The following is a 17,839-nucleotide window of genomic DNA, read 5'->3' on the forward strand; positions in this document are numbered from 1 at the left end:
AGCTGGGTAATGAATGTGCTGCATTTGTGACCTGTGCTGTGGCTCCCAAGGAGCAGGGGAGGCAATGCCAGAGCACATCCAGAGGGGGTGGTGGGAGATATCCTCAAGGATCTGCCCCTCAGCCCCCCAGGATCACACAGGCACTGAGATGTGACACCCTGTCCCCTCTATGGGGAAGTGAATCTCTCTCCAAGCAAATGAGGCCACCAGGAGTGACACCAGCACAGGAAACTCGTGGGTGAGTTTTTGTTGCAGAAAGGCACAAAATGGCCCATCCTCTCCACACCCACAGAGATGTGCACTTCAGAGAGATGCAGAAACCTGCAGAGTCCATGTCAGCATGAGGGCTAAAACAAGGTACAGAATGTGCTTCAATGGAGGCACTCAGGACTTGAAGAGATGAACACCTCTCACCTCTCATGAGATCTCTTTTGAGGAATGGTTTAGATAAGAAGACCTCCAGAGATCCTTTACTTCCAATAAAAATGTTTATATATTATATCCACACTCTTGATTGCAGGTTAGTCTGGAATATTGGTTTGGGGTACTCTGGTTTAGCTGTGAGATGCTTCAGCTCTGGCTCCCATGCAAACTGAGGACATGACAAGTGGACACAACACTTTCTAGTGGAAAATTTCCCTGTGCATTGAGCTGGAAATAGATGGTCTTTAAGGTCCCTTTCAGCCCAAACCATTCTATGATTCTGTGAAAGGCCAACACAGGAAATATTTTACCAGTGGAGGAACTGGCTGCAGCAATTGCTCCAGATCATTTAGCAGACAAAAAGCAGCCCTTTGTCAAGGCACAGTTTCCCCCTTGGAAAGAAGTGGGATGCAGGCAATGTGATCCATATTCCTTCTCCTTATTGGCTGTGAAAACACAATGGGGAGTCCCTCTGAAATTGCTTCTCTCAGCTCTGTGCTGGCACTGAGTAACACGAGTCCCCTGCAATGGGGAAGAATAATCCACAATTCACCAGGATTAAAGCATCCACTGAAAACAGGTGGTTCTTGTTTCAAAAGCACAAATCCTTGGCTGCTGCAGAATTTGCTTTGGGCTGCAGCACGGATCAGAGCTGGAAAGAGCAGTTTCTGCTCCCAGCTGGGACCTGCTACTCTGAGAGCAGAGCTGATCCACACTCAGCTCCTCAGCTCATGCTTCCACCTCCCTGTGAAGAGGGAGAGCACAGAGACCTTTCCCACCAGCTCTCTGGGGATATCCTGGTGTGACAGTGTTCACAGGGGTTCTTGGATGAGGCAAGGGATGAGAATGTTGACTCTGTGTTCAGAAGGCTTGATTTATTATTTTATGATATATATATATATATATATATATATATATATATATATATATTACATTATAACTATACTAAAAAGAAATAGAAGGAAAGGTTTCTTCAGAAGCTAGCTAAGCTAAGAATAGAAAAGAATGAATGATAACAAAAGGCAGCTCTCTCTGACAGTCTGAGATAGCTCGGTACTTGATTGGCCATTAATTATAAACATCTAAGATGGGCCAATCACAGATGAACTTGTTGCATTCTACAGCAGCAGATAATCATTGTTTACATTTTGTTGCTGAAACTTCCCAGCTTCAGCAGGAAAAATCCTAAGAAAGGATTTTCACAAAAAGACGTCTGCGACATCCTGGGGATCCATCAACCTGCACAGAAGGGGAAATTGAAACCCTGCCTGGGGCATCCCTGTCCTGTCATGAGAGAGCAGCTAATGGGACAGGGAGAAGGACAAGGTGAGGAGAAGATGGAGTTCAGGATTCAGCCATGCCAGAGAAGGATTCTTTGAAGATTTTGAGATTTATCAGCCATTGTGTGGCAGCAGGACCAGGGCAGGGACCTGTACTGGGCACTGGTGAGGCCACAACTCAAATCCTGTACTCAGTTCTGGGTCCATCACTACAAGGAAGGCACTGAGGGGCTGGAGCACGTCCAGAGAAGGGAATGGAGCTGGGGAAGGGGCTAGAACACCAGAAGGAGCTGGGAAAGGGCTCAGCCTGGAGCAAAGGAGGCTCAGGGGGGACCTTGTGCACAACTGCTGACAGGAGGGGACAGACAGGGGGAGTCAGGCTCTGCTCCAGGGAACAGGGACAGAACAAGAGGAAATGGCCTCAAGTTGTTCCAGGGGAGGTTGAGATGGGATATTCAAAAAAATTTCTTCACTGGAAGAGTGGTCAGGCATTAAAGGGGCTGCCCAAGGAAGTGGTGGAGTCACCATCCCTGAAAGTGCTCAAAAAACACGTGGATGTGGCACTTGGGGACACAGTTAGTGGTGGACTTGGCAGTGCTGGGTTAGCAGTTGGATGGAAAAACCTTGGAGGTCTTTTCCCACCTAAATGATTCCATTCATTCCAACCTAAATGATTCCATTCCGTGTTTTTCCCTAAGTGTCCCTTCAAACCAGATCTATTTAATGCCACACAAAGCAACACGCAAATGCCCACAGTGGTGTCCCAGTCCCAGTTCTTACCTTGCCAAAACTGCCCTTCCCCAGCATCTTGTGCAGGACAAAATCTTCAATGGTCAGTTTTAACTGCACTTGGTGCTCCTGCTGCTCCTGGGACTGCTCTCCCAAGTCTGACTCTATGAGGGATTCTCCCTTCACTGTGCCCTCCACTGGGGTCTCCCAGGAGATGCCTTGTGGCTCTGCAACACACATCAAAGCACCCAAATAAACCTCTGGACAGGAGCAGAAAATCCCCAGAACACTCACAGGTATTCTGCTTAGAGGTTTAAAAGGGTATTTTAGACAAATGGAAGTGTGGTGGCCATCTCTGAGTACATCTGCTCCCACACTGCTTTCTCTCCAGAGGAAACTTTACTCCAGTGGAAGCTGCATCTTCTTCAGTAGCTTTTTTTAAAATTCACAAACCACGTTACAAACTCCTTCGTCTTTCTGTTTTATAGCACCAAATCCCTAATTTCTGGCCACTTGTCTTCTCCAGTCCTTCTTGCTGCTTGCCATTATGATGCAGTTTCATTTTTCAAGGTCTTTTCAAAACCCTAGGCAAAGCTGGGTGAAAAGCTGGGATGGCATTTTCACACTGTGCCCCTGCTCTGGATGTGAAGCATTCCAGATCAACCATTCCAGCCAGCCTGGAGTGGAATCACTCTGAGTTTTTTCCAATACTCCACTAACCTGGATTTATAAGAACTTGTAAGAGATTTTGTCCCTCACTGGATTTATCCCGTTGCTGTAACTGCTCTAAAATGCTGAACACTGCTCAGCAAACTCACCCACACGTGAAACAGATGTGAAACCACCTGAGGCTTCACTGTTTCACATCAGCACAGCCAGTTCTACTTGAACAGAACACAAATAAACACAGAGGGGGACATAATTTATTTTTCCTTGGGGTCCAAAGGGCACAGTCTCCCATTTACCCTCCTAAACATCTGTCCTTGTATGATAGAGGGCTGTGACACCTAGATCAGCTCCTGGGTGAGTGAAGTGGAGGCCTACCAGTAGTTTTCAAAGCTATTGGAATTCAACCTCCACCCAAAAATATGAAATCAGAAAGAAAATTAGCCATGGTGATCAGAAGGATTCCAAATATCCTGTTTAGAGCTTGGCAATAAATTCCCCACTCGTGTCACCCCCAACTCACCAGTTACCAACCGAACAACAGCAAAGCTCTGTCCTGTATCACCAGGAGGAATTACCTTTTTTCCCTGATGCTGGCAGGGCCTGAAGTGGTGTCACATCCTTCACAGGAACAGGGAAGCCAATTTCCAGAGGTCCATCCCTGGAGATCTGCTCACTGTCACGTTGGCAGCGAGCCTGGGGCACAGAAACCAGCAAATTTTGAGCCAAAATCACATGCCAACACCATGACTTCTTGAGTGTGACTCATAAAAGCCAAAATCTAGAAGAGTATCTAAAAATACTTAAACTATTTACCTGCTGGGTGCTCTCTATCATTGCCAGAGCTTCAGCCATCAGTTTCTGGTTCACTCCACAAAGATTTGCTACTTTTGCCTGGCACTTGTGGTGGACGTTCATGCCACAGGCTGAAAGAGAGAACACGAGGACAATGAAGGGTTGGGCAGGAGCAGGTGTTGGCCAGGGACAGAGATCAGCCACCTAAAGAGCTCCTGAGATGGCACTCAGGGAGTTTTTTGGTTCCCTATGGAGACTATTTTTGTATTTTCTCCTGGCTAGAAGTTGCATTTCCACATCCATCAGCCTCTGCAGGTACAGGCTACTAAAATTACAAGTCACCATCTCAGAGATAAACTGTAATCACAGAAGAGGATCCTGCCATTAGTTTGAAATTATGAAGACAGTGAAATGTCTTGGGTCTGACAATGGAAATAGAGCTTGCCAGTTCATACTGGGGGTGACTTGGGACATGAACAGGGTCACTGTGGTGCTCTTTGTCCCTTTGGGAAGCAACTCATCATCCTGCTGGATCAAACATCTCTCAGCTCATGGACAGTTGTCCTCATTCTTGAAGAACAATCCTCCCTGAAGGACAGTCCTGTAGACCACTCCTTTACCCTCCTGGGTGCTGTCAGAACCCAGCACATTGCTCTGGCTGCCCTGGGTTATTCCAGACCCTGACAGGGGCTCAGAGACCTTGGCACAGAGTCACAAACAGCTGTGCCTTTGATTTTAGCCCATGGAAACAATTACCAGCCTTGTGTGAGGAGTTACAAGCCACAGGGGTTTGAGTAGAATGATAGTGAATTTGTCACAGGGTGAAAAAGAAAAAAGAAAAAAGAAAAAGAGCAATTTTGGGGTTTTAGAATGGGGGTTCAAGAGGCAAGAGAGAGGAATCTGGGTGTGTCCTGTCCTTCTCCTACTTCTTGTCCTCCATCTTCTGCTGTGATGGTGACACTTCTGGACTGGTTTAGAGTAGAGACAGACTGTCTAACGTAGGTGATAGGTACTGGAAAATTATTGTAAATAAAGTACAGGTAGTTGCTGGTATACAAAGCCTACACGACCCCAAGGGCAGGGACTGTGCCACAACCCGACCTGCTGGACAGATCTCAGCAGGTCAGAGAGAGAATGGAATAGATAAGAGCAAATAAAAAGAAAAAAAAAGCAGAACCAAGGAATCTCGACTTTTTTTTTGGTCATGAGGCTGGCAAAAAAGACTTTTAATACCTCAGGGGCCATCTCAACCACAGAAACCCCCCTGGGGGCCACCTCATAGTGATTTTACAGAGAAAGGCGATAAATGCGGTTTGGATTTTCAGACTGCCACCCTCCAAAGACAGCGACCTCTCCCACGCCCAGCTGGTGCCACCCTGGCCAGGACTCACCGTCACACTTGAGCCCCTGCCGTGCCAGCCCCCAGAGCAGGGTGCCACAGTGCTCACAGAACGTGGGGCTCTTGTAGTTGTACACTTTGAAGCGGTGGGGCATGTCGATCTTGAACCTCTCCTTGTGGAACTGCAAGACAAAAGCCAGGCTGAAAATCCACTCCTCATTTCCACCTCGGCGCCGTGGGGAAGAACAAACCTGTACCACAGAAGTTGCTTTCTCTACTGCTCTTTTATTCTTGGGTATGACTGCCAAGCAGAAATTGCTTATCAGGCTCACAAACCCAAATTTTGATACATAGTGACTGCAGTTCAGAGGGAATTGGGTCATTTCATCCCTGGCCTTGACCAAAAAACAGCTTGTGCCTCATTAACATACCCAGGCTCTGCTAATTCTCAGTGGGAAAACATTGGTACTTTTAAAAATCATTCACCTCATCCTGAAATAGATGCCTACATTTGTTGTCATGAATCACTCCTTGGAAGAGCCTGTTGTAATTCTCTTAGTGTGAAAGGTGATGACAAAGTTGGTTACATCTACCCTGGAGATGTCAGAAGAGAAGGGAGAGCAATCTCATCTATAAAAACTGTAGAAGGAGAACAGTAGTAAACAGAAGTTGTAGGACACAAGGTAAAGGGAATAGTGCTATCAGGAGTTTAAGATCTGGGTTTGCCTACCAAAAAGAAAATTTTAGAATAAACTGACATGAGAAAAATAAAGCAAATAACAGCAGAGATATCAGATCTCACACTGACTGTTTCAGACAACACAAGCACAGATTTGTTCAAGCACAAAACTGAAAATTCAGCCTGATGTCCAGCTTAACATTGGATAGTGAAGAGTTTTCTCCAGTAAATCTCCACCTCATGTCCATTACTTCCCTCTGAGTTATACTTTATGCATTAGAAAAATGTCAGTTCTGACTCAGCAACTGCTTATTCTGCAGCTGCATTTGAGTAAATCTTAAGTAGGAGGTAATGAAATCACTGGGAACATAAAAAGCAAAGGGCACAGATGAGGTCACAGAGTCCTTAGCTCAGTAGGTCCTTTTGCTTCATCACAAGTTGCTTTGCAGTGGTGTAGGAGAGATCTGAGTGACACTCAAGACTTTTTAAAGGGAATCAAAATAAAATAAAATAAAATAAAATAAAATAAAATAAAATAGAATAAAACAACAATAATAGTAATACAACCTACCATTGTTTCTCTGCTATTGATTGCTGATCCTGTACACTTGGCTATTACTTTATCAATGCACTTCTTATGAATGGCAGCGTTACATTCTGCAACAGCAAGGGTGTCATGGTGTTAATAAAGAAATTCCTTGAGAAAATATTAAGTAAATAATGCCAATAAGAAAACAAAAGAAAGTTTCTTACGTCTGCATTGATAGCCTTGTTTATTCAGACCCCTGAAATGAACAGAGCAGTGGTTAATCCTGAGTTGTCTGAAAGGCTCAGTAGAAGAAAGAAGAGCAATGATTATCAAAGAAGGAGAACAAAACTGCTTTGCTTTTTATCACGCATTGTAGAGCTTATTTAATTTCATTATCCTCAATTAATCTGATGGTGCAGTGATTCTCTATGGTTCTCACAGCCTTTTCAGCACACATTCACATCCTGAATTTCAGGAAATCCCAACAGCAAACTGGACCAATGAGAAATACCTGTGCATTTTGCCAAACCCAAAAATATTTGTAAAAAATAAATTTAAAAATGAGGGGAATTTTTCACAGTTGGAATTACAACTGCAAACCACATCCTTAAAGTGATGCAATAACTCTACACGTAAAATGCCTAGGGTCTTACAGGAGGAGCACAGATATTTAACAGGGAATCATGGAATATTTTAGGCTTGAAAAGACCTTTAAAATCATCCAGAAAAGACCTTTAAAATCCTCCAGCCCAACCATTAACCCAGATCTCGCCCATGTTGCCCCCGTGTTGCCCATTTCCATGCCCAACGCTAAGCCACGTTCCCAAGCGCCACAGTGACACCAGCAAGGGCTCCTGGGGTTCAAAGGAGCAGAAGCCCAGATCCTTTTGCATTTACCAGACAAACTCGTGGCACACAGAGCAGAAGGTGGGCTGTGGAAAGAAGGTGGCTGTGAACTCGTGGCACTTGACGTTGTGGATTTTGGCCTGCTTGATGGCTCCCCTGCGCTGGTGCAAGGAGAAGAAGCTTTCAGTCTCACAGTCAGCCAGGTCCTTCGCATCTGGGAGGAGAGGAAAGGTATTTGAGTGTACCCTGTCCCGATCAGGTGCCTTCAGAAAATGCAAATTGCCCAAGTACTATGTGACTGAAGCTGATGATTCACTGATGGTAATGAATACTCAAAGAAACACCATTTTATTAAACCCATGTTATGAAAAGTCTCATTTGGATGGTTTTTAGCCACCATTCCTACCCTGAAATGACTTTAGACTTGGGACACTGAGCTCTCTTGACTATTCATAACATTGCTCTTGAAACCTAGAACAAAAATTTCCCAAGGAGAGGTAATTTAATTATAAAACTCTATATGGCTGAAGAAACATGTCCTAAAAAGAATGAAATTCCATAAAAATTAATAATTACTGATATATGGACACAAACTTATATGTGTGTATATATATTTTTTTTTTTTTTTTATTGATGGGTATTTAACAGAATCCTTTCTGTGTGCATATACATGTGTCATTAAGCAGATATTTATGTCCCAGGATATTTTTCTTATTTTTCCATGCCAACACTTGCCTTGCTGTTGGCTGTGCCCTTGTTGTAATTCATAGTTATTTAAACTTTTTGGGACAGCAAACAAACCAATTCTGACTTCACACACACTTCTACATGAGCTTGTGCCTACAAATCTAAAATTCACACAGAAAATCAATCTCTGCTTAGTTTCACTCCTGCACTGCACAGTGAGTCACTCAGGTAACCTGTAAGAACTGGCTCCCTGTGTGATCTGATGCTGATCTTGATATTTGTTTTACAAGCACAGCTTGCATTTTCTATGCTTTGGCCTCCCTAACCCCTTTTAACACACAAACAGCAGTCCAATCTATATTAAAGGTAGGGATGGTTAAGAGAATATCAGCATGGCCATGGCTGCTTTCAGTGCTTCTCTGTTTCTATGAATGGAAGAGCCTTCCAGATATCTGCACCTCACAGCTACACCCTGCACCTGAGGGTATGAGAATACTGGCAACAAAGATGGGAGAATAAGACCAAGCATTTGAATTTAACCATTTCCTTCAACAGAGAAGAATGCAGCCCTTTCTACATGAAATTTTCCCTAATAGCCAGCCTGAGGCTGTTCCCTGAGGCCATTCCCTCTGCTCCTGTCCCTGTTCCCTGGCTGTCCCCTCCTGGCAGGGACTTGTGCAGAGCCACAAGGGCCCCTGAGCCTCCTTTGCTCCAGGCTCAGCCCCTGCCCAGCTCCCTCAGCCCCTCCTGGTTCTCCAGACCCTTCCCAGCTCCCTGAGCTCCTCCTGGTTCTCCAGACCCTGCCCAGCTCCCTCAGCCCCTCCTGGCTCTCCAGACCCTTCCCCAGCTCCATTCCCTTCTCTGGACATGCTCCAGCCCCTCCATGAATTTCCTGCAGTACATAAAGCAGAATTATTTCAGAAGGAGCTGCCTCCTTATGTATCTGTTCTGTCTTGTTTAGCATAATGGGAATATCTGCCATTTAGTGGTAAACCAGCCAAAAAAATCTGCCTTGCAAATCACAGAAGAATGGTAACCACACAATAAAAATCACTTTTCTGGAGTTTTTCTTTCAAGCAGTTATGTTTGTTGTTATGGATCAGTCAGTAATAACATAGGCATTGCTTTTAGTGAAGACACCATGTCTGCCCCACAGCCCAGAAATCACAGCCATAAATTAACAAACAGAATCACTTGCCACTGATTTCCAGGAAGTATCTTGCATTCATCAGCATTCGCCCTTGAGGCTTCAGTTCTAGCTGGTTGAGATAAGTGAAAAACAAGAAAAAAAGTCCATTAAACAGTCACTCAGAGAAGGGAAAATCTTTTCAGATGACTTGCAAGCGATCTCCCTTTCCCAGTGGGAACTGATGAATAGCAATGAATGCTAATTTTCAGGTTTCTCATACCCATGTGAGGCAACAAGCAGGGTAGGAGCAGCTACAGAGAGAGGAGGGTTGATCTCATCATATCAAACACTCAGAGCAGCATGATAGGAGAGATGAATGTGATTAAAGCACAGAAGATGTGGGCAGCTTTTTAGACACCAAATTAGGAGCGCCACTTTCTATAGAAAAAACTTTTTCCCAATGGATCCTGCAAGGGGAAAGTGGGAGCAGTTCAAAAAACCCAGCCAGCTTCAGACAGGTGATGCTGAAATCTTTTAGGCAGTCAGTTCTGCAAGTCTAACATCTTTAGAGTCAACCTGAGGGATGCTGCAAGCTCATTATTGGGGTGCCATGGTCCATTTGAGGTGTTGGGGCTGGGTTGGACTCGATGATCCTGAAGGTCTCTTCCAACCCAGTCATTCTGTGTGATTCAGGCATTTTTTGGAGCCTCCCCTATGGACTTGGCAATTCCCACCTACCTGACTCATCATCCACAAGTGCCTTTGGAAATCTGAATCCACTGGATTCATATTAGCTGGATTCTGCATTTAAATATTTCTGCCAGGATCTTTCTTGCTTGGACTAACACGGAACACAACCTCACATTCAGCATTCCAGTGAAGACTGCTCAAATTTACACCACCATAACTTCAGCGATTTTTAAGGAGTTGCTCTGACATAACTCTGAACTCAGGCAGCTGTGAATCAGCTACTTGATATCAGATAAAATTTTTTAAAGCTGTTTCCCCAGAGAACATAAAATAACTCATGTTCAGCCAGTCATACTAACATTTGTTCCCACTGGGTTTCCTCAGCAAAGATTAATACGTGGGCACAGCTCACCTGAAGCAGGATCCTCACTAGCACAGGGCAGGTTTCAATTAAAATAAAAGTGCCAAGCTCTTCTCTTCTGACAAGTCTCTCCCTCAAGCCATGCCCAAGTAGTCTCCAAACATTATTCCAGCCAGTCCCCCTGTGCTGCTGGCGACACCACAGCCTGGCATGGACACAAGGACACCTCCCCTTACCCTACAGGAGCTCCCCAGCACATCCTGCAGGAGGAGAGAGTGATGCTCACCCATATCTCTGTCTTCCCATTGCTCTTCTTGCACCTCTCTGCCAGCACCTTCAGCTCCACTGTGGTCTCTGAGACCATTTCAGCACTTTTGTCCTTGACCACGATATGCATGACCCGGCCATTGTTGATGTGGGCATCAAAAGTGCTGTTCCAGGGTGGGTACATGGTGGGCTTCTTCTGCACGTACACTTGGCCATTCTCTGTTGAGAGGAGAACACAAATTGATCCAGTGAGGGCTGCTCATGAGACCAAATACAGACATTTACCCTAAAAATGTAATTTCCACCCTTGACCCCATCAGTTCTGTTGAGGAGATCTCTAATGCTGACTCCAGCACCATAAACACCCACTTCTAATCAGGTGAATCCCATCCCACCTTGTTTATCACCTGTCCCAAAGCACTGCAGAATGAGACAGGTTTGCTTCAAACCCCCCAAAAGCTGGGTGCACTTTGGGATTAATGTCCAGCCCAGTAGCCAGCTAAGGGATGTTAAAACATGAACTGTCTTGCAGATCTGTAACTATCCCAAAGGGATGTAGAGTTTTCAATGAAACAAACTTTCCCTAATTCTTTAATTCCTGTTCTTTCACAGCATCTTAATATGGTGATGGGTAAAAAAAATGGATATCTCTGAGGTTTGCAGAGGTTTCTCTGTAACTGGGTCTCTCTGAAAAGAATCTCAGCCAGATTTATTTATGTCACAGAGCCAGTTTTACTTCATACAGCCCTGTAAAAGTCTTGGATGCTTACTCAAGGTAAGTTCTATATCACACCCTCTGCAAATATTCAACCCATCAAATGCTGAAGCTGAAGGAATAAGAGAAAAAGAGCAGCAGACCTGTGACCCCTATCTAAAGGCCCTGCTGCTATTTCCAATAATCCCAGATGGAAAAGAACATGCAGCTGGAAGGAAACACATGCTGAAAAAAAAATTTTCCCTAAATGAGAGGACTAATTCACAAAAAATCAGAGACAAAAATGAGGCATAAACTTTCCAGCATCCCGGAAAGCAGAAATCTCAGTAAAGGACCATCATTTCTCTGCTGTATCAGTGAAAAAGCCACAGATGTGAAACACAGCACTTGCAAAACAAGTGATTTCATTTGTGTTGCACTCTAGGACACCAGGCTTAAATAAACAAGCCCTGGAATGTGAATGAACTGCCCAACATACGGGATCAGACAGCCACCCCTGGTGCGTCCTGCTGACGGCTGTGGAATTCTGCCAGGGATTAATCCAACCCCAGGCTCCTGAAAAATGAAATTGCAACTGTCTTTCCCGGGGAGCAGCTTCCACTGTGGCTGGGAGAGCTTTTCCTGGAGGCTTTGCGGAGTTCAAACATGAAGCAGGAGCCTTCATGAAGCAAATGTCACCAAGGCAGGTGGCAAAATGGCACCCGGCCAGGTGGCTTGTGAAGGCAGAAGCCACTTTTAAAGGGCAGACTCTTTTTATATCTCAGAGGCACACATAATTTCTGAAATATTTTGTCATCAGTTATAAATTGCTGTAACACCTCCAACTGTATGGAGGTGTGTTTTTTTTTTTTTTTCAGATTGCATTATAATGTGACAGGGTTTCTTTTACAAAATAAGCAAGTGGAAAAATGTAAAAGGCTACCCAAGATCTATCCACAACTTCTGAAATTGTTCACTGTGGTCTTGCTGTGACAACCCTGTGTCCACAGAGGATGTTCAACACTCTCAGATCCCTGGGGACCAATGACCTTTTCCTTATGGCTGGTTGACAAGGGACAGCCTTTGGCATGAACCCAAAGTCAAACTCCCTGGTTTTGGAAAAACACATTTATCATCTACCACTGTTGTGTTTGTAAAAACCCAGCCAACCAACCAAACAAACAAACAAAACCAAAACCAAAAAAACCCACAATTTGCCAGTGCTAACATAGAACCACAGAATGGTTCACGTTGGAAGGGACCTTAAAAAACCATCCAGTTCCATACCCCTGCCATGGGCAGGGACAACTTCCACTAGACCAGGTTGTTCCTTGGCCTTGAACATGTAGGCATGTCCTGCCCTGCTCAGCAATCATTTCTGCTCTAAAAAACTCCTTCATGGCCAAGTGTCAGTGCACAAGGCCAGGGTGATTAGCATCTCTCACCAGCTGTGCAGCTGATCCACTCCTACTCCTTGGTCAAGCCAAAATTTTAGCCAAAATTTGTATATCAGTGATATATATATATTTTTAAAATTTTTAATTTTTTTTTTTTATCCAATTACAACTGAGTAGTAATTCTTTGTCAAATCAGGGAGCTGGAGAGCAAATTATGACCAAAAGAAAAATGATCACGAAGCAGGGATAAGGCACAGTTTAGTGGTGGAACTAGAAGCGTTGGATTCACAGCTGGACTTGACGTTATTGGAGGTCTTTCCCAATCTTAATGATTCCATGATTCTGCCTCAAATATATTTAGTTAATGTTTGTCTGGAGACCTTTTGCCTTCTCGAAGCCTGCTAGAGCATGACAGCTCCTTGGGATGGTGACGGAGAGCATTCCTGGGATTTGGAGTCAGGCTCAGCTCCCCGCACGTCAGACAGAGACCTCTGAGTGCTCTGTGTGGCCAGGGGGAGCTTTTCCAGGGTGTGATTCACCACACTCCTCATGGATGTGTCCCTCAGGCTGGGAGTGCTCACACAGCAGTGCCTGGGAATTACAGGGTGGATGGATTCCGTGGTGGCCTCACTTTCCTCAGTGCCTTTAAGGTAAAGTTGTCCATCCACACATTTAAACACCCTCCAGCAGGTCAACACCTCCCACAGGTGCTTCAGCCCACCCTAGGAGGGGAGGGTGAGGTGGATCAGCCCCAGGAGATCCTGTCCCACCATGCTCTGAGCCATCACCAGATGAAATTTCATCCCAGCAAACAGAAATCTCCCAATGTCAAAAAGTCACTTTCCTACACTCAGCCCTTACTAATGGAGAAAAGTTCCCTCAACCACAATTTATTTTTGTTGGTGGAGGATTTATTATAATAATAATTAAAATAATTATAATTATTACACTAATAATTAAAATAAATATAATTACTATAATGATTATTGACTCTGAGGAGCACAAAAATGATATCCCTTAGAAAACACTTTTGTGTTTGTTGGATACCAGAAAACACTTTCAGCTCTGTGTCAGACAAATAAATATAGGTCTGTTCTGACCAAATTGATTTTATTCACTTTTAAACTGACACAGATTTCAATTTGAGTTATGGCTTTCAAAAGTCTCATTAAAGCAAACAGCCAGGCTCTGCACAGAGCTAAAATAGAATGCATTTTCTGATAAAAGTAAGATTTTAGGGATATCTTGTCATGCAGTATTTTCTTTCCTTTTGAATTTACTTCACCATATCTTCCATTATTATTTGAAGTATCATTTAAGGCAAGACAAAGTTCAATGTGATAAATGCTGACTCAAATAAAAAAGGAACCCCAGTGAAATACTGAATTATTTTAAAATTCTCATTTTTTTTAAAACCACTTTAACATCCTCTGGGGATTACAGTCACAGGGATTCTCAATAAATAGGGATTTCTGAGTGGATTTTATTTTTCAAAGAATCACAGCAGTCAAATTAGAAATGTATCAAAGATTTAAGCCAAATATCAGCCAATATGAGTAACTTCCTAACACTGAAGGTCTTGCTCTTCATGATCCTTTGAAAGCACAACTGGAGAACTTTTTATCCTTTCACTGGAATTATTTTCATGCATAAGACATAGAATAAATGTTTTCTGAAGGAGGACTCATCAGTGTTGCTCAACCAGGATAAATGTGCAACAATCCATAGATCCAGACACAGCAAACAGCTTCTCAAGAGGTTTCATTTTTGAACCTTTTACACAGCACAGCAATTACACAGATAAATTAACTATTTCTGCAGAGACTGGGCTCTTTGAGTACCTTATTTTTTTTTTTTTGAATTATGGAAGTGGCTGGGTCTGTCAGTCTCCCCCCAAAAAGTGATTAACAATGATGGCCCTGCCAGAATATTTTAGCGCACTCAGATTTCACCTGTCTGGAGTCCCACTGACAAACCAACAACTGGTCATAGAAGGGTGAAACCAAATCCAGCTCGGCTCATCTGCTCTGTCACATGCTGGGGCTTGTAATGCAGCTGATAATTTCATCAAACTGGAGATACAGATTTGTCTGGCACCATCTTAAAATCAGATTGCCTTGCAGACCACGCCAAACCAAATTTGTGCTGTGCTGGGACACATAAAGGGCTTCACAAATCTTTACAAAGTGGGGTTGGAAATGGATGATTTTGAGGTCTCTTCCAAGCCAACCTATTTTATGGCTCATTCTAGTTACCCACACACAGGAAATGACCCAGAAAAGCACAGACATGAATTACAGAAGCCCCCAAGCCCTCCCCACTCACCTGACTCCACGGCTTCTTTGACCATCACGGCGCAGTAGGGGTTAATCACCTCCCCCTGGGATGGCAGGTAAGGGCCACTGTCATAGTTGGACAAACCAATCCTCAGGAAGGGAGACATGACAAGTCCTGTGCCAAACAAGAGACAGGCAACACTTGGGACAGAGTCTGAAACTTCCCCTGGGTTTGAGCAGCCCCTTATCTCCGTCGGGCAGCGGCCGCTAGTTATCCATCCAGCTGGAGCCTCTCTGACCTCCTTGCACGGACTGAGCCAGCACTGCTGGACGTGCCCAAGGTACTGGAACTCGGCTCTTGGCTTAACCACGGAGCTGAACTCATCACAGGGCTGGGAAAACCCACAGGAGCAGCCCTGAGCACTGCTGACTCCACGCCGGCCGCCGGGAACGAGGATGACAATGCACAGGAGTCACAAATCAGAGCTTGCTTGGCCTGGGGTGAACCTCTGCTGTAATGGATGTTGAGTCACATCAAGAACCTGAACGCTATGGGTGTAGAGAGGGGTTTGGGAATACTGTTGGAAGCCTGCAAGCTGAATGTGAAACTGTGAAATAACTGTGCACTATTTATATGCGGCATGGGAAGGAGCTCAGGCATTCCTGGGTGCTGAACCATATTCACAAGTGAAGCTATAAAGAGAAAGTTCAGCTCATATGAACCACACTGTATAGACAGTGAAACAAAATACCCCACCAGAAAAAGCAGCACCTCAGGGTTTATTTTAAGCAGCTGAAAACAGAAACAAATACAATCAAGGTGCCAGGAAACACTACAAAACCTCTGGGTTGAATCATTACAAAACCTTTGGGTTGAAAATCTACAAAAATTCCTCTGCAAGGTCTTCCAAAGCCTTCAGAGAGAAGATTTAGTAAAACCAGAAATTACTAACTGCTGTAGCTAGTGCCCATCATTTTACCATCTGGGCCCAAAACTGGGATTTACCACCCAACTTTTGTCTCATCATCTGAGCCTGTCATTCCTGGCTTCTCCTCCAGTCAATGTGGAGCAAGAGGCACTCTGAACTCAGCTGCAGATGTCTGTCTTGGACCACCAGAGTTAAAAGCCATCAGTGATATCACCAGCTGCTATCTGTCAAATATATTGACAAGGACACATTGTTCAAGCACAACAGCAAAAGGATGAACGACTTGTGGTGTGGGATGCAGCCAAGTCACTTCTGCATTTTACACATTAAAAAATGATCTTTGTGAAGGGAAGCTTCTCTAGCCTCACTTGGAAGAAGTTCCATGTGTTTTGCTGGGAATAGCATTTTCTTACCTGCAAATGGTATTTTCCTGACAGATGAGTTCAGTCTTTGAGAGGTGCTTCTCTTTTCATCACTATTGTGGACAACATGGAAAGGTTTTTTTCAGCAGAATGAATACCTGCTCCTCTGGCCAGGCTGATTTCAAAACCTGCCTCTCTGTTCAAAGACACAGGAGGCAAGACCATCAAGGAGAGAGGAGAACTTGAGGAACCAAGATGTAGCCCTTTGCTTGAGGGTCCTCTCTCTTCCCCAGCAGTGTGGAACGATGAGTTTCCATCAGCCCCTCGTACAAAAGTCTGGGTCTGCTACAAAACCCAGAACAACTTTTCATCAGCACATGGCCAGCTTGCAGGTTGTTATTCCACTTTTATCCTGGATCTGATGGGATCTTCTCCTTCCTCCTGTTTTATAAAACAAAGTGCTGCAGTTATTGCTGGGACTGGAACACCAAATCTTCTGGCTGAGCACTCACAAGCACTGAGCACCCACATTCCAACATTTTCCAACACAGATGGCTCATGAAGCCAACTGTCCATGTTCTCTGACAAAGAATTTGCCTTCCCAGAAAGTTTCCCTAAATTTATTACTCTACATCAGGCCAATTTATACAACAAACAGCATCTGAAGACTCTAGTTCCCATTTGAGCTCCTGGCTGTGTTAGCCAACAACCAGGCTGAGTTTTCAGGAAAACAGCAAGAAAGTCACAAACTCTCTTGGATAGTGCACTTAAAAGAGAAGAAAACCATCAGGTGTCTGGGGCAGAGAAAGGGAAAAATGTCCTGTGACTCATGTCTATTGTGTATCTCCAGAAATGCAGAGACCATGGATCTCTGCACATGGCATTGCCCTCAACCAGGAAAACATCAGAGCTTCTGCAAAGTCCCAAAAGCTGGGAAAGGCAAAGCACCAGGTCAGGCTGGATGCAGGCAGTCAAGACAATCCTGTTCTCCTCTGGATGAGGGCAGCATCTCTTAAGGAGGTTTCACATTAGCCAAGTGCCTGATGAAGCTGCTTTGGAGAGCCACTTGCATTTAGACAGATCCTCAAGCACAGCTAGACCTGTGGCACTGCAGAGAAGTGCAGTGAGTGGTTTGTGAGTGCTCCACGGCAAGAAAAGGCTAAAAGTTCTGCCTCAACTGTCAGAAGCAGAGAAACCTGATCAAACTAAGAAAGGAAAAAAAAAAATCTCTTCAGTAGAAATACATATATACATATATAATATATATAATATATATAATACATATAATATATATAATATAATATATATAATATATAATATATATAATATAATATAATATAATAATATATAATATAAAAATATATAATATAGAATATATATAATATATATTATATACATTTTATATATTATATATTATATAGAAATATATGTTATATATAATATATTTTATATATTATATATGATTGAATATATATAATATATATAATATATATTTAATATATATTAAATATAAATATATTATTAAATAAGAAATATATTTTTTCCCCCTCTGTGTGCAATGCAGACATGTATTATTACTTAGACATTTCCTTTGTTTCAAAAAGCAAGACGCCTATGAAGTCTAAAGACAAAAGGAAAAACAAATCAAAGGGTGTCTGGCAGCAGAGGCGAAATCCAAGGAGCTGCATATTCTGTAGCATCAGTGTGGAAAGCTAAAGATGGGCAAAGACTAAAATCAACAGCGAAAACATCCTCATTGAA

At 43.6% G+C, this 17,839-nt stretch overlaps 1 protein-coding gene across 2 annotated transcripts in view; it reads right to left on the reverse strand.

The window, feature by feature from the left end:
- Positions 1-16,516, reverse strand: part of PRKCQ (protein kinase C theta) — a 39,851-nt gene extending 23,335 nt beyond the window's left edge. Inside the window, exons 1-11 of one of the 2 annotated variants that reach the window (XM_059472643.1) lie at positions 16,130-16,516; positions 14,837-14,962; positions 10,440-10,639; positions 9,172-9,232; positions 7,338-7,500; positions 6,665-6,696; positions 6,483-6,568; positions 5,285-5,414; positions 3,915-4,024; positions 3,677-3,794; positions 2,484-2,659 (exon numbers count right to left, since the gene is read on the reverse strand). In XM_059472643.1, coding sequence (XP_059328626.1) covers positions 2,484-2,659; positions 3,677-3,794; positions 3,915-4,024; positions 5,285-5,414; positions 6,483-6,568; positions 6,665-6,696; positions 7,338-7,500; positions 9,172-9,232; positions 10,440-10,639; positions 14,837-14,954 — 1,194 coding nt within the window. In that variant the 5' untranslated portion in view covers positions 14,955-14,962; positions 16,130-16,516. Of the gene's footprint in view, positions 1-2,483; positions 2,660-3,676; positions 3,795-3,914; positions 4,025-5,284; positions 5,415-6,482; positions 6,569-6,664; positions 6,697-7,337; positions 7,501-9,171; positions 9,233-10,439; positions 10,640-14,836; positions 14,963-15,086; positions 15,183-16,129 lie in introns of those variants that run through there. The other variant, XM_059472644.1, reaches the window with a different exon arrangement.
- Positions 16,517-17,839: the final 1,323 nt, after the last annotated feature.

Source organism: Ammospiza nelsoni, chromosome 5, assembly GCF_027579445.1.
Source record: "Ammospiza nelsoni isolate bAmmNel1 chromosome 5, bAmmNel1.pri, whole genome shotgun sequence".
NCBI lineage: Eukaryota > Metazoa > Chordata > Aves > Passeriformes > Passerellidae > Ammospiza > Ammospiza nelsoni.